Raw genomic sequence first — 14,977 nt, 5'->3', positions numbered from 1 at the left:
TATTATTCACAAGATTTGAGAACTGGTACATGTTTATATCTGGAATACTTTGAATATATGTATTGTTTTCTAAACTTTTCTCCCTTTCAGTGCATCGAGAACCTGCGAGCTGAATTAAAAGCTACCCAAGAGCAATTCATAGCCTATGTAAGTGTTTTTCTCCTTTTTTCCATTCCTTTACTTACATCATTGTCATCCTGAAAGTGATCAGGAATTTTCCAGGAGCTATAAATAAGGTTTTGCCCACTTCAAACCAATCACAAGGCTAAAAAATCAGTACTTACACTGCCTCTACAGAGTGCTCTCCCTAAAGTTCTCATTTTTGCTGATAATAAAAAGGAAAAACTGAGTTCTTGCATGTAGTCAAATGGTGTAATCAGGTCTATCCCGATAGCCTCTGAGGAATACCAGAACTGGAAATTAATGGTAAAAAAAGGATGCCCAGGTTAGGTTAGTGAGCAGATGGAAGCAGATAGTATGACAGTTATTGACACACTGAATATAGGTCTAGAGCAGTGTTTTTGAAGCTTTCTTGAATGTAAAATTTACCCGGAAAGCTTCTTACAGCAAGTTGCCCACAGATTGTGTTTCCTGGATGCCTAGGGTGGGACCTGAGAATTTGCGCATCTCCGTGATTCTAGATCCAAGGGGCGCCAATGCTTCCGGTCTTTGAATCACACTTTGAGCAGTATGTCCTCCATAATACTCATTCTTCCCTAGTCTTGTGACTTTTATTAGGCAAGTGATTCCATAAACCAGTCGGAGTACAGAACTGTCCTTTTTCTCCTGCAAATACTCCCTGAGTGAGACCTCATGAATTTTTAGGGAAAAGTTCATTTATACTTTAGCCTATATTTGCTAAGAGGACAATGAGTGAGTATCTCCCGTGTGTTCATGCTCACAGGCCAGTGGCCCAGCCACCACCCAAGGTTGTGAACAATCTAGTGTCTTAAGCAGATCTTCAAAGACTTGCTTGCCATCCTTTTAGTCATATCCTCCAATTATCTTGGCCACTGTGGATGTCCTCTTGATTAAAGACACTGGCCAGCCATGTTAAATGGCCAATCTTAACACGACTACATTCTTCACACAAGTCTGTGACCTAAGAGGCTGCAATACAGAAAACGTGCAGAAAAGACTGAAAAATAATAAACTCTGATAAACACCCTTTAAGGTTTGAAATGAGCTGGCCCTATTTTTGTGCTGGAGAAGAAAAAAGCTAATCTGTTGTGGCAGTTAGCAGAAATTTAACTCTAAATTCAGAATTGTCTATGGCCTGTATGCTCATTTGACCAATATTGAAAATGACTTGTGCCTGCATCTGTAGCATTGTGACACATTCTAACAGAAGTATGCCTCATTAGCCCAAACTTCTGTTGCAAATGCCTCTCCCTTGGCTGAACCCTGAGGGTGTCAGATAATGACTGTTGTCAGAGGAAGTCCCCTCCTGACAGAATGTTACCTATAGCCATAGGAATGGAGGTTTGAGTTCAGAACTTTTAAAGTAGAGCAGATGTATTCACTAAGGTTCTGATATTATCTTCCAGCATCATGAAAAACAGGAAAAAAAATGTTGTCACTGGTGCCTTAGGGGAATTCCTATGGTATCTTCCTCCATCACCTGGTTTCTATGGATTTCTCTTTTCTGTCAAGCAGCTGCTATCCAAGGCTTGTCTGAACTGGGATTGCTTCCTTGCATGGTGTATTGAGATTTCTCATATATAACTGTCCAACTTTCAGGTTTTGAGATAGCAATGTAATCATAAAGGTTATGCTTTTATTCATCAAGAAAAGTTTAAATGAAAATCATATTAATGGTATCTATTAAAAGTAGACTGTGTCTTCCTCTATTATGGAAATGTTTCCTATGTTATCTATTTTAAATCTCACTACAACCCAACAAGGTGAACATCATTTTTCAGATAAGATTAGGCCAAGTGAGCACATGCCTGTAATCCCAGCAGCTCGGGAGGCTAAAGCAGGAGGATTGGAGTTCAAAACAGGCCTCAGCAATTTAGCAAGGCCCCCAGCAAGTCAGCAAGACCCTGTCTCTAGATGTCTCCAGATGAAATATAAAAAAGGGCTGGGGATGTGGCTCAGTGGTTAAGTACCTCTGCGTTCAATCCCCAGTACCAAGAAAAAAAAAAAAAGTTAGATTTCTTTGTCTCACTATGAAACCCATGATTTTATGATCTCAACTCTTCAAGTAATATTCTCTACATGTCACTTGCAGTTTCAAATAGAGTTTTTAAAAGTTCTATATCCAACCTCCTTTTTACTTTCTATTCACTCTTGGTGATTCATCAGTTCATAATGCTTCAACTCTCACCTCCATGTAAACAAACAACCACCTCCACCCCCACCAAGTTCTTTCTATCTTAATCATCCCCTGAACACAGCTCCTAAGTGTTTAATGAGCATTTTTCAGAACATTGTCCATGGAGAAAACATTCCATAGGCTATTAATCAGTATTCTAAAACAGGGGAGGGGGACCAGAAACAAAGTTAAGTCAAATGGGTTTATTTCCTACAGGACTTATCCATGTTTAACTGGATCCTCAGAGTTGTTTGATCATGATACATATTTCACAATACACAAATTTGGAGACTGCTGATGAAGTGCATCAACTTGAAGCACTGTGCTTCCTAAATATGACTTAAGTGTCTTGCTAACACCCCAGTGCAGGATACATAAAGCCAACTTTATGATCTTCTATTCTCAACTCTGGCATATGTCCCTTTGCTTATATTTCCCAGCCATGGAGACTACTATCACATTACTATTATTTATTCTATGTTCCACCTACAAAATAGCTATAAAATCCCACCTCTCCGTGCCTCTGTCCCACATTTAGTTAGTTGCTAATCCTTCAGTGTATTTCTGCAAGTCATCTTACTTCTGTCTTTTATTCCATTATACTGCTACTTTCCTAGTTCTTTCTAATCATCTTATTTTGACTTGCCCCAAATATTAAGTGTATGTGAATTCACAACCTCTTATTGGTTGCCCTCTAAGAACAAGTAGCTCACTTGTTCTGATACTACCAGGCCCTGTTTGCTAAGAAGATAAAGGATAAAAATCCATGTATAAAGATTTGAAGTGAGGGTTTGGGGTGTAGCTCAGTTGCAGAGTATTTGCTCGATATGTATGAGGCTGTGAGGTTCAATCCAGAGCATTAAATTAAAAAAAATCAAGTGGGTACAGAAAACCAGACATAACCAAGGGATGATAAGCACAGGAAGAATGTGACCTACTGGAATGGCCAAAAAGAGAAAAGGTATTAAGGAATCAAGGTGGTTGGAATGGAACGTTGTAGATTAGGGTGAGATTAAAAGGCTCTTGGAAGTTCTGGAGGTGTTGAAGACTAGGAAATAATGAGAAGAATTAATAAGAGTCAATTGGTGGTATGTACCTGAACTCCCTTAAGTATTTGAGTGCCACGTTAAAGTTTGGAATTGCTATTTGAACTGTACTTTCTTAAACGTAACACCTGTAGGACTTGACCATTCTGGTTTCCACTATGGATGAAGTATTCAAACCATAGCCTCTACCTCTCATCTCCTCTCCTTCCCTCCCCTTGCTCCACCTTAGACTGAGCCCTCTAGTAAAATGGAGTTGCTGTCCTTCTTTGTACACACAGTATCATCTGATGCTCTATGACTTCGCTTGCATTGTTTTTTGCTCAGAATAGCTTCCTCTTTCCTACTCAACTAAACAACTCTTATTCTCTTTGCAAGAACACCATGCTGGGTCAACTTGAATACCTGGATTGCTTTCTCTGAGTTCTTATACACTCTGGGATATAAATCTATTTGAGCTATTAAAAGAATTACTTTAGATGAATTAAACTGAACAAAGGACAAGTCAAGATTTGGGCAACACTCAAAACCAGAAGAGGTCCAGAGAGCTCCAACCAGCAGCAGTATGAACAGCAAACTTTTATAAGCCAAACATAGAAGCAAAGTAGAAAAATCACTTGATTAACTGCAGCTAGACTGTTATGTTATCCGAGCATGGAATGATGAGGCATTTGCCTTATCTGGGCGTGATCTGGTGTATTTCATGCCTGTGATTGCAACCCAGCTATTTGTTATGCAAAAACTATGGTCCTAAGGAAGAGGAAGGGGCTCAGGGGAAGTGGGAAGAGAGGTCAGGGAAGGCAACAGGGTGTGGGGAGTGGATAGGATAAATAACATACAAGTTATTTACATGTAAGATTATGCCACAATAAAGCTCATTGTTCTGTGTAATTAAAATTTACTACTAAATATATATACTCCTAAGATAGGTTTCTTTTGTTGGCCTACTAAGCCAGGTTGCAGTTTGTTGTGTAGAAACCCAAAGAAGGGAAATAGCCTCAGGTCCGTGTCCCCCTCCTTGTTTAATAAAGCTCAATATACTCCATTTTGTTGACAATATCTGTTCATACATCTGTCCTCGCTAGACTTGAAGGTCTTTGAGGGCAGTGCCAAGAATGTGTGTTTGTATCCACTACACCAAGTTCAGTGCCCAGTACATTGTGGCCTCTCAATGGCAGCTGTGGCATTTATACATTCTTATTTGTCCATTCATTCAACACGCAATCTATTAAACATCTTTGTGACAAGAAATAGGTATGAATAAAGCCAAGTCCCAGAACGTGGGCAACTCAGCTGATGCAGTACAATAAAGGCTAAAATAGAGATCCAGAGGATCTGCACTAGAGGAAGAGATAGCCAACTTCTTCCTAGGGGTCAGGAAAGGCTTGTCACCTGGGGAAGATGAGCACCTGGTGTTGAAATGTGAGGAGTGGGGGGATCAGAGGGAAAGGCCCCCTCTGAACCTGGAGGTACCGTAGTGAATTTCAAGTCCTCATGTCCGCACCATCACGGGGTACCAACTGTCAGTAGAGGGCAGAGAGAGAGTGTCAGGAGACAACCCTGTGACCAAAGAGTAATGGGACACTAAAATAACTGAATGTATAGACCCTGAAAAAAACTCTGGAAGAACTGCTCAGGCCACATGTAATCTCAGCTTGATCCCTTTCCTCACCTCGTCTCCATTATATATCTGTTGCCCCCAAGTGAGTCAAGCATCCTTCTTCTTGGAAGCTTTGTACTTCCTTTCCACTTAGAATGCCATTTCCTGCATCGAGTTTGCCACATTTTCCCTATTCTTGGTCAATATCATTCCTTCCAGAAAGTTTCCCCTGCCATCAACCAAGAAGTCATCTCTTCTTCCTCGATATTTTCATGGCATTTCTCTGCACCTGTTTTCAGTTACTTGTTGCACTGTGCCCCACAGTAGAATAACATGGTGTGATCTCTCTCTTCTCCAAGATGGAGTTCTGGAGAACAAAGGGCAAGTCTACCTTTATGTGTCTCATAGTGCCTATTCAATGCTTGTACAGATTTCATTGAAATGAACCATTAAGCTGGGTGCAGTGGTGCACACCTGTAATCCTAGAAACTGAGGAGCTGAGGCAGGAGGATTGCAAGTTCAAAACCAGCCTCAGCAACTTAGCAAGGCCCTAAGCAACTTAGCAAGACCCTGTCTCAAAAAAAAAAAAAAAAAAATTTAAAAAGGACTGGGGATGTGGCTTGGTGGTTAAGCACTCCTGGTTAAATCCCTGTACCCACCTCCCCCCAAAAAAATAAAGAAAAAAGAAAAGAATTGTTAAAATGACCCAATTAAAAATAAAATTGCAGTGACATTGGTAGATGCATACGTAACATATCTAAAAAAGTTTATGAAAAGAATTGTGTTCCTTAAAGATGCCAGTTACATAAGGCATCACTTTAATCTGAGGTGATATTCTCAAGGTATAACATGCAAGGGACACAAGATAATTTCTTGGAGTGGAAATACAAGAAAAAAAAGAGGAGAGAGAAAGTAAACACAGTTCTGGGTAATCCCTGTTGTAGGTGAAGTAAGAAAAGTATCTGAAGGAAACATGGTTTTAACATGAAAATTAACAGCCTATTGTCTAGTCTTGCTTTTATTTAGTTCAATCATCTAGAACCCAGTAGCTGAATCATATTATTGTATAATTAATTTGATACCTATTAAATGGAGAGAAGATACAGGCCTTAACATTTCAGTTTTCACTTGCTAATATTTTGAAGATTAAAATCTGATCCCATTAACTTTACTGCACCTAGTCACAACTTATACTTTTTGAAATATTTTAGAGTAGCCCCTCCTAGTGCACACGGGAGTGCCCAGACTGAACCACCCACAGGGTTAAGCTCCCCCAGGCATTTGTCACTCCCTCCCACATGATTACTTATCCACTTAAGAGACTTATGCAGGATAAAACAAATATTTCAAGAAAATGTTTGTAATCACTTGAAGATAATTGTTTGTGTTCAGGTAATTTGAATAAAGACTAGGTTACCTTAAGGTAAAAATCCTTTAAAATTAATGCCTTCCAATGGCTGAATCCATTCCTTGTTCATTTTTAGTATAGATCTTGGTCTCTCTGCTTTGTATTAATGGTCTTATTATCTGCAATAGTCCACAGGTCTGTCTTCCCAACACTCATCTATCCCACTGGTCATCCCATCTCTGGGTGTCTAGCTACCCATAAGACCTGACCAAGACCCAGAGTTCAGTAATATGCAATGGTATTATTTCTCAAAAATGAAAATCTGAATAACTGAGTAGTAGGCACTCAAAGTTTGTTCTTCTTTATACTGCTCTGTATGTTTGAGGTATTTCAAAATGAGCTTAAAAAAGTTAAAAATATCTATATAAAGATTTCCTTCAAATGAATTGCATAGCATGCTTCACTCTGCAGGATGTATGAATATGTCTTTAAAAGCAGAAGCTCTCGAGTCATAGTTCCAGAGGACACTCTCAGACTTGAAAGCTCAGAGTGAGGAACACCGGTCATAGGAGGGACCAGCCTTGGTCCCCATGAGAGTTTTCCCAAAGAGTTGGTTTCAAAAACATCCTCCTCTGTTTCTCTAAAGAAGCTATAAACTACCATTTAACTTTCTAAATTAGGAAATTACAGAAGTCCCAGAATAGAGCATGAGGAGATACTCCCTGTCCTAAAATGCCAGACCCTCTACTAATTGATCTTTCCTGCATGGTCTTATATTCTTGGGTTTTGTTTTGTTTTGTTTTGCTATCTACGTTCACATCCATCAATACACCTTAGCAACAGTGCCCAGATTTCCTTTTCAATTGTGTCTTTCTCATTGTGTGCAGCCATGGAGGATGTTATGGTTTAGATATGTGATATTCCCTGAAAGCTCATGTTGAGACAATGCAAGAATTTTCAGAAGAGAAAAAAATTAGATTATGAGAGATTTAATCTAATCGGTGAATTAATCCACTCATGTAGATTCACTGACTTAACTACAGATGTATAGGGTGTGACTTGGGGAGAAGGTCACTGGGGGTGTGTCTTTGGGGTTTATATTTTGTCCCTGAGCACTCTCTGCTTCCTGGTTGCTTTGTCCCAGGCAGCATTCCTTTGACACACCCTTCCCCCACCTCACCTCAGGCCCAGAGCTGTGAAGTTGGTCAACCATGGACTGAACCTCTGAAACCATGAGCCATCAAACATTTCCCCCTCTACATTGTTTTTGTCAGGTCTTTTAATCACAATGATGCAAAGTTGACTGAAACAGGGATCTGTAATTCAAAGTACCCTATCGGCTACTAGCTGGGAGTGGGCATGTGTCCTAAGTCAATTAGACACTTTCTGCAGGGAAACTGCAATTAATTTGGGTGATACAAGAGAGGAGTAACATTTGGAGCTGATATATTCTGCCAGTGATGCCCAGGTACGATGGCAAAGGAGTTTGTGTTACTTGACCAAAACCGTCCTGGCTCCGTTTCTGAACCAGGTTCCTATTGCTCTTGAGAGTCACCCAACAACTCTCCTCAAATTCCCTTTTTGTTTAAGCTAGTCAGAACCAGATTTGATTCTTTATAACTGAGAATCTGTAACTCTTTTATTATTTCGGTGGTTTTCAAAGTATGTCCCCTGGGTCAGAATCTTTAGTATCACCTGGGACTTGTTTGAGCTGCACATTTTGAGGCCTCCATTTCATATGCCCTGCATCAGAAACTCTGGGGGCAGGAATCTAACAACTCGTGAGTTTAAAGTCCTCCAGGTGGTTCTGATGCTGGGTAATACCTGAAAAGCACTGCACTGTGCAGTAAAGTCCCTACGGCTCTCAGCCTGGACCCTCCTTTCTGACCAGAACATTGTCGCTGACCAGCATCCGACTGACGGGACCTGCCTTTAGAGACTCCTGCTTCTGCTCCTGGGAAACACCTCCAGGCCTGATTCTTAACACAGAGCGGAGGTCATAGCACATCTCAACACAAGATACTTGTTTGTTCAACTGATAAACTAAAAACAAAATGATCGTCCTGCCCTTTCTCTCTAAATCCCACACTTCTGTGTGCTCTAGAGACATCACTTCATTCCTGAAGCTTGTCATGACTAAGTCTACTCTAATGTGACAGTAATTAATACCTTGGAGTCACCTAACATTACGGTTTCCTACATGCTCTCACCCACATCATGTCATCTATTTTTCACACCAATCTGGTGAGGTAAGTATTTACTCTTCTTCTATCAGATGAAGAAGTGAGAGTAAAACACCCTAGGATCCCTTCTCACAGCAAAATACCACTACAGCACAAACCAAGACTCCAGTACACTTACTCTGACACTAGATTCCAGATTTCTGAGCTTGATTTCACTTTCCATTCAGAATTTTTGATGCACATATATGCCAAAGCACAAATACTGGCTGTGATGGTAAATTCATTTGTATGATCTTTCACTCTTATGCATTGTTCAGACCCTGTGGAAGAGTTTATCAACCTGAGGGACCTTTGCATGCAGTAGGATCTTAACAGAGTTCTACCTGGAGCCATTGAGGAATGGGGAACTTCCTTTCTATGAACCGTTTTTTAAGAACCACATATATTTAATCTAAATGGAAAATTTCTCAGTGATTAGAACAGAAGCAAGTGGTACTGAATGGTTGCATGTATGATAAATTCAGGAAATATTTTTGTTGCATGTGTTCATTATACTATAGTTAACTCCTTTCTAAATCCTACTTTCTTTGGTTGTATTTCCTGAACTGGATGACTATTCATCCTCTCATTTTAATCTTCTGTGTGGTTATTTCATGGCTTATCTTCCACATGCTTGATCTGGAGAGGTTAAAAATTGTAGAAGAATAATAGAGACTTTCGAATTCCATTGGTGAATGTTACTGCCTAATTTTTTCGTGAGCTTGAAAGGGTGTGGGGTCTGAACTGTCACTTCATGTCAACAGGTCACTCATAACCTAGAACCAATTACTTACTGAACATGATCCCTGAAACAGTTCCTGTTCCATTCAATAACTAATCTACAGCACCTTGATGAGGTAAAATTCAAAATAAAACCTTGGAGCCCCACCAGGATTATATTATCTCCCACCCCCTCCCCACAACAAAAGCAAACAAAAAAGGGCAAACACGGTAAAATGCTCTGGGAACCTCTAATCTGAGTGGCTGGATGTACTAGTGACAGCAAGTTGAAGGCCAGAGAAGAAAGGAATGAGGTGAGTCAGTTACATCACTCAAGCCTGGATTTTGCTAAACACCAAGGAGGCTCAGTTTCTCTTTTCTGACCAAGTTTGAGTCCGTTTTGCTCACTTTCTATAGATAATGGGTAAGTTTAAGCTGAACAAGTACCCAAGGCCAATTCCTGCCACACCTGCTACCATTGCATGTGTCTGACCTTTGTCTAGCCACTTTGTTGGACACAGTGTAATATTTAAGCTCATTTTAGTACCTATTAGCTAACTATGCATTTCTCCAAATATTTTGTACCTGATAATTTTGAACAAGACTACATACTTGATGAGTTTGAACTTCTCATACTAACATCTACCCAAGGAATATGCAGATTTTAGATCTTATTGTTATAATCTCTAGCTACTTATCAAAATATAGAGTGAAATAATGTAGATCTGTAATCATTTTTCTTCTTCTTTGATCTTGAGCTGCATTAATCTATATAAACCTCTAGCCACAAGTATTTATACAGTACTTACCTTCTATTATTACTATAAAAACCAAATAGATATCATATTTTGGGTTTTCTTAATAATTTAATCCCTTTAGAATGAGTAAGAGGCATGCCCTTCAATAGGATAACTGTTTTTTTTTTTTTTTTTTTTTTTTACGTTTACATAGGGTAATGATGTTTATTTTATTTTTCCCCTCCCCCCCACCCCTCCCACCCCTCTTTTCCCTCTACACAGTCCTTCTTTCCTTCATTCTTACCACTCTCCTTAGCCTAACTCTAAACCTAACCCTAAACCTAATGCTAGCCCCTCCCACCCCCCATTATATGTCCTCATCCGCTTATCAGCGAGATCATTCGTCCTTTAGTTTTTTGAGATTGGCTTATCTCACTTAGCATGATATTCTCCAATTTCGACCATTTGCCTACAAATGCCATAATTTTATCATTCTTCATTGCGGAGTAATATTCCATTGTATAAATATGCCACAGTTTCTTTATCCATTCATCAACTGAAGGGCATCTAGGTTGGTTCCACAATCTGGCTATGGTGAATTGAGCAGCAATGAACATTGATGTGGCTGTATCTCTGTAGTATGCTGATTTTAAGTCCTTTGGGTATAGGCCAAGGAGTGGGATAGCTGGGTCAAATGGTGTTTCCATTCCAAGCTTTCTGAGGAATCTCCACACTGCTTTCCAGAGTGGCTGCACTAATTTGCAACCCCACCAGCAATGTATGAGTGTTCCTTTTTCACCGCATCCTCGCCAAAACCTATTGTTGCTTGTATTCTTGATAATCGCCATTCTAATTGGGGTGAGATGAAATCTTAGGGTAGTTTTGATTTGCATTTCCCTTATTACTAGGGATGTTGAACATTTTTTCATATATCTGGTGATTACTTGTACATCTTCTTCTGTGAAGTGTCTGTTCATTTCCTTAGCCCATTTGTTGATTGGATTATTTGTATTCTTTGTGTAGAGTTTTTTGAGTTCTTTATAGATTCTGGAAATTAGCGCTCTATCTGAGGTATGGTTGGCAAAGATATTCTCCCACTCTGTAGGCTCTCTCTTCACATTTCTGATAGTTTCCTTTGCTGACAGAAAGCTTTTTAGTTTGAATCTATCCCAGTTGTTGATTCTTGCTTTTATTTCTTGTGCTATGGGAGTCCTGTTCAGGAAGTCTGATCCTAAGCCAACAAGTTGAAGATTTGGACCTACTTTTTCTTCTATGAGATGCAGGGTCTCTGGTCTGATTCCGAGGTCCTTGATCCATTTTGAGTTGAGTTTTGTGTAGGGTGAGAGATAGGGGTTTAATTTCATTCTATTGCATATAGTTTTCCAGTTTTCCCAGCACCATTTGTTGAAGAGGCTATCTTTTCTCCATTGCATATTGTTGGAACCTTTGTCTAGTATGAGAAAATTGTATTTATTTGGGTTTGTGTCCATGTCCTCTATTCTGTACCATTGATCTACCTGTCTATTTTGGTACCAATACCATGCCGTTTTTGTTACTATTGCTTTGTAGTAGAGTTGAAGATCTGGTATTGCAATACCCCCTGCTTCGCTCTTGCTACTGAGGATTGCTTTAGCTATTCTAGGTTTTTTATTCTTCCAGATGAATTTCATAATTGCTTGCTCTATTTCTGCAAGGTACATCATTGGGATTTTAATTGGAATTGCATTGAATCTGTATAGCACTTTAGGTAGTATAGCCATTTTGACGATATTAATTCTGCCTATCCAGGAACATGGGAGATCTTTCCATCTTCTAAGGTTTTCTTGAATTTCTTTCTTTAGTGTTCTGTAGTTCTCATTGTAGAGGTCTTTCACCTCTTTTGTGAGATTGATTCCCAAGTATTTTATTTTTTTCGATGCTATTGTGAATGGGGTAGTTTTCCTAATTTCTCTTTCTGAAGATTCATCACTTATGTATAAAAATGCATTGGATTTATGAGCATTGATCTTGTAACCTGCTACTTTACTGAATTCACTTATGAGTTCTAAAAGTTTTCTGGTGGAATTTCCTGGTTCCTCTAAATATATAATCATGTCATCAGCGAACAGGGATAGTTTGAGTTCTTCTTTTCCTATTCGTATCCCTTTAATTTCTTTAGTTTGTCTGATTGCTCTGGCTAGAGTCTCAAGGACGATGTTGAATAGAAGCGGTGAAAGAGGGCATCCCTGCCTTGTTCCAGTTTTTAGGGGGAACGCTTTCAGTTTTTCACCATTTAGAATGATATTAGCCATGGGCTTAGCGTAGATTGCCTTTATAATGTTTAGGAATGTTCCCACTACCCCAATTTTTTCTAGTGTTTTGAGCATGAAGGGATGCTGTATTTTATCAAATGCTTTTTCTGCATCTATTGAAATAATCATGTGATTCTTAACTTTAAGTCTGTTGATATGGTGAATGACATTTATTGATTTCCGAATGTTGAACCAACCTTGCATCCCTGGGATAAAACCCACTTGATCGTGGTGCACTATCTTTTTAATATATATTTGTATGCGATTTGCTAAAATTTTGTTGAGAATTTTTGCATCGATGTTCATTAAGGATATTGGTCTGAAATTTTCTTTCCTCGATGTGTCTCTGTCTGGTTTAGGTATGAGGGTGATATTGGCTTCATAGAACGAGTTTGGTAGGGTTCCCTCCTCTTCTATTTCATGGAATAGTTTGAGGAGTATTGGAATGAGCTCTTCTTTAAAGGTTTTGTAGAACTCGGCTGAGAACCCATCTGGTCCTGGACTTTTCTTTGTTGGTAGGCTTTTGATGACCTCTTCTATTTCATTGCTTGAAATGGGTTTATTTAAGTTGTGTATGTCCTCCTCGTTCAGTTTAGGTAGTTCATATGTCTCTAGAAATTTGTTGATGTCTTCGAGGTTTTCTGTTTTGTTGGAGTATAGATTTTCGAAATAGCTTCTAATTATGTTTTGTATTTCACTCGTGTCTGTTGTGATGTTTCCTTGTTCATTCCGAATTTTAGTAATTTGAGTTTTCTCCCTCTTTCTCTTTGTTAGTGTGGCTAAGGGTTTATCAATTTTATTTATTTTTTCAAAGAACCAACTATTTATTTTGTTAATTTTTCCGATTGTTTCTTTTGTTTCGATTTCATTGATTTCGGCTCTGATTTTAACTATTTCCTGTCTTCTACTACTTTTGGTATTGGTCTGCTCTTCTTTTTCTAGTGCTTTGAGCTGTAGTGTTAAGTCGTTTATTTGTTGATTTCTACTTCTTTTTTTGAATGCACCCCATGAAATAAATCTTCCTCTAAGTACTGCTTTCATAGTGTCCCAGATATTTTGATATGATGTGTCTTTGTTCTCGTTTACTTCTAAGAATTTTTTTATTTCCCTCCTGAGGTCTTCTGTTATCCATTCATCATATAATAGTGTATTATTTAGTCTCCAGGTATTGGAGAAGTTTCTGTTTTTTATTCTGTCATTTATTTCTAATTTCAATCCATTATGATCTGATAGAGTACAAGGTAGTATCTCTATCTTCTTGTATTTGCTAACAGTAGCTTTGTGGCATAAAATATGGTCTATTTTAGAGAAGGATCCATGTGCTGCTGAGAAGAAAGTGTATTCGTTCTTTGTTGGATGGTATATTCTATATATGTCCGTTAAGTCTAAATTGCTGATTGTGTTGTTGAGATCTATAGTTTCTTTATTCAATTTTTGTTTGGACGATCTATCCAGTGGTGAGAGAGGTGTGTTAAAATCGCCTAGTATTATTGTGTTGTGGTCTGTTTGATTTCTGGAATTGAGAAGGATTTGTTTGACGTACGTGGATGAGCCAATGTTCGGGGCATAGATATTTATGATTGTTAAGTCTTGCTGATTTATGCTTCCCTTAAGCAGCATGTAATGTCCTTCTTTATCCCTTCTGACTAGTTTTGGTTTGAAGTCCACATTATCTGAGATGAGGATGGATACTCCAGCTTTTTTGCTGTGTCCGTGTGCATGGTATGTTTTTCCCCATCCTTTCACCTTTAGTCTATGGGTGTCTCTTTCTATGAGATGAGTCTCTTGCAGGCAGCACATTGTTGGATTTTTCTTTTCAATCCAATCTGCCAGTCTGTGTCTTTTGATTGATGAATTCAGGCCATTAACATTCAGGGTTATTATTGTGATATGATTTGTATTCCCAGTCAATTGACTCATATTTGTTTTTGACATGATTTGTTTTCTCCTTTATTTGGCTATTCCTTTAGGCTAGCGCCTCCTGTTGCTGATTTGCATCATTGTTTTTCATCTCTTCCTCATGGAATATTTTGCTGAGAATGTTCTGTAATGCTGGCTTTCTTTTTGTAAATTCCTTTAGCTTTTGTTTATCATGGAAGGATCTTATTTCATCGTCAAATTTGAAGGTAAGTTTTGCTGGGTATAAGATTCTTGGTTGGCATCCGTTTTCTTTCAGGGCTTGGTATATGTTGTTCCAGGCCCTTCTAGCTTTTAGGGTCTGTTTGAAAAATCTGCTGATATTCTTATTGGTTTCCCCCTGAATGTAATTTGGTTCTTTTCTCTCGCGGCCTTTAAAATTCTGTCTTTATTTTGTATGTTAGGTATTTTCATAATAATGTGCCTTGGTGTGGGTTTGTTGTAATTTTGTATGTTTGGAGTTCTATAAGCCTCTTGTATTTGGTTTTCCATTTCATTCTTCAGATTTGGGAAATTTTCTGTTATTATTTCATTGAATAGATTGTTCATTCCTTTGGTTTGTTTCTCTAAGCCTTCCTCAATCCCAATAATTCTTAAATTTGGCCTTTTCATGATATCCCATAATTCTTGTAGATTCTGTTCATGATTTCTTACCATCTTTTCTGTTTGGCCAACTTTGCTTTCAAGATTAAATAATTTGTCTTCAATGTCTGAGGTTCTGTCTTCCAGGTGTTCTATCCTATTGGTTATGCTTTCTATGGAGTTTTTAACTTGGTTTATTG

At 38.6% G+C, this 14,977-nt stretch overlaps 1 protein-coding gene across 1 annotated transcript in view; it reads left to right on the top strand.

Moving 5' to 3' along the window:
- Window positions 1–14,977, top strand: part of Ccdc192 (coiled-coil domain containing 192) — a 218,122-nt gene that overhangs the window by 73,411 nt on the left and 129,734 nt on the right. The window contains exon 5 of the mRNA XM_047554770.1: window positions 91–147. Coding sequence (XP_047410726.1) covers window positions 91–147 — 57 coding nt within the window. The remainder of the gene's footprint in view (window positions 1–90; window positions 148–14,977) is intronic.

This window comes from Sciurus carolinensis, chromosome 6 (assembly GCF_902686445.1).
Source record: "Sciurus carolinensis chromosome 6, mSciCar1.2, whole genome shotgun sequence".
Lineage (NCBI taxonomy): Eukaryota > Metazoa > Chordata > Mammalia > Rodentia > Sciuridae > Sciurus > Sciurus carolinensis.
This window is presented reverse-complemented; position numbering and strand designations above follow the sequence as displayed.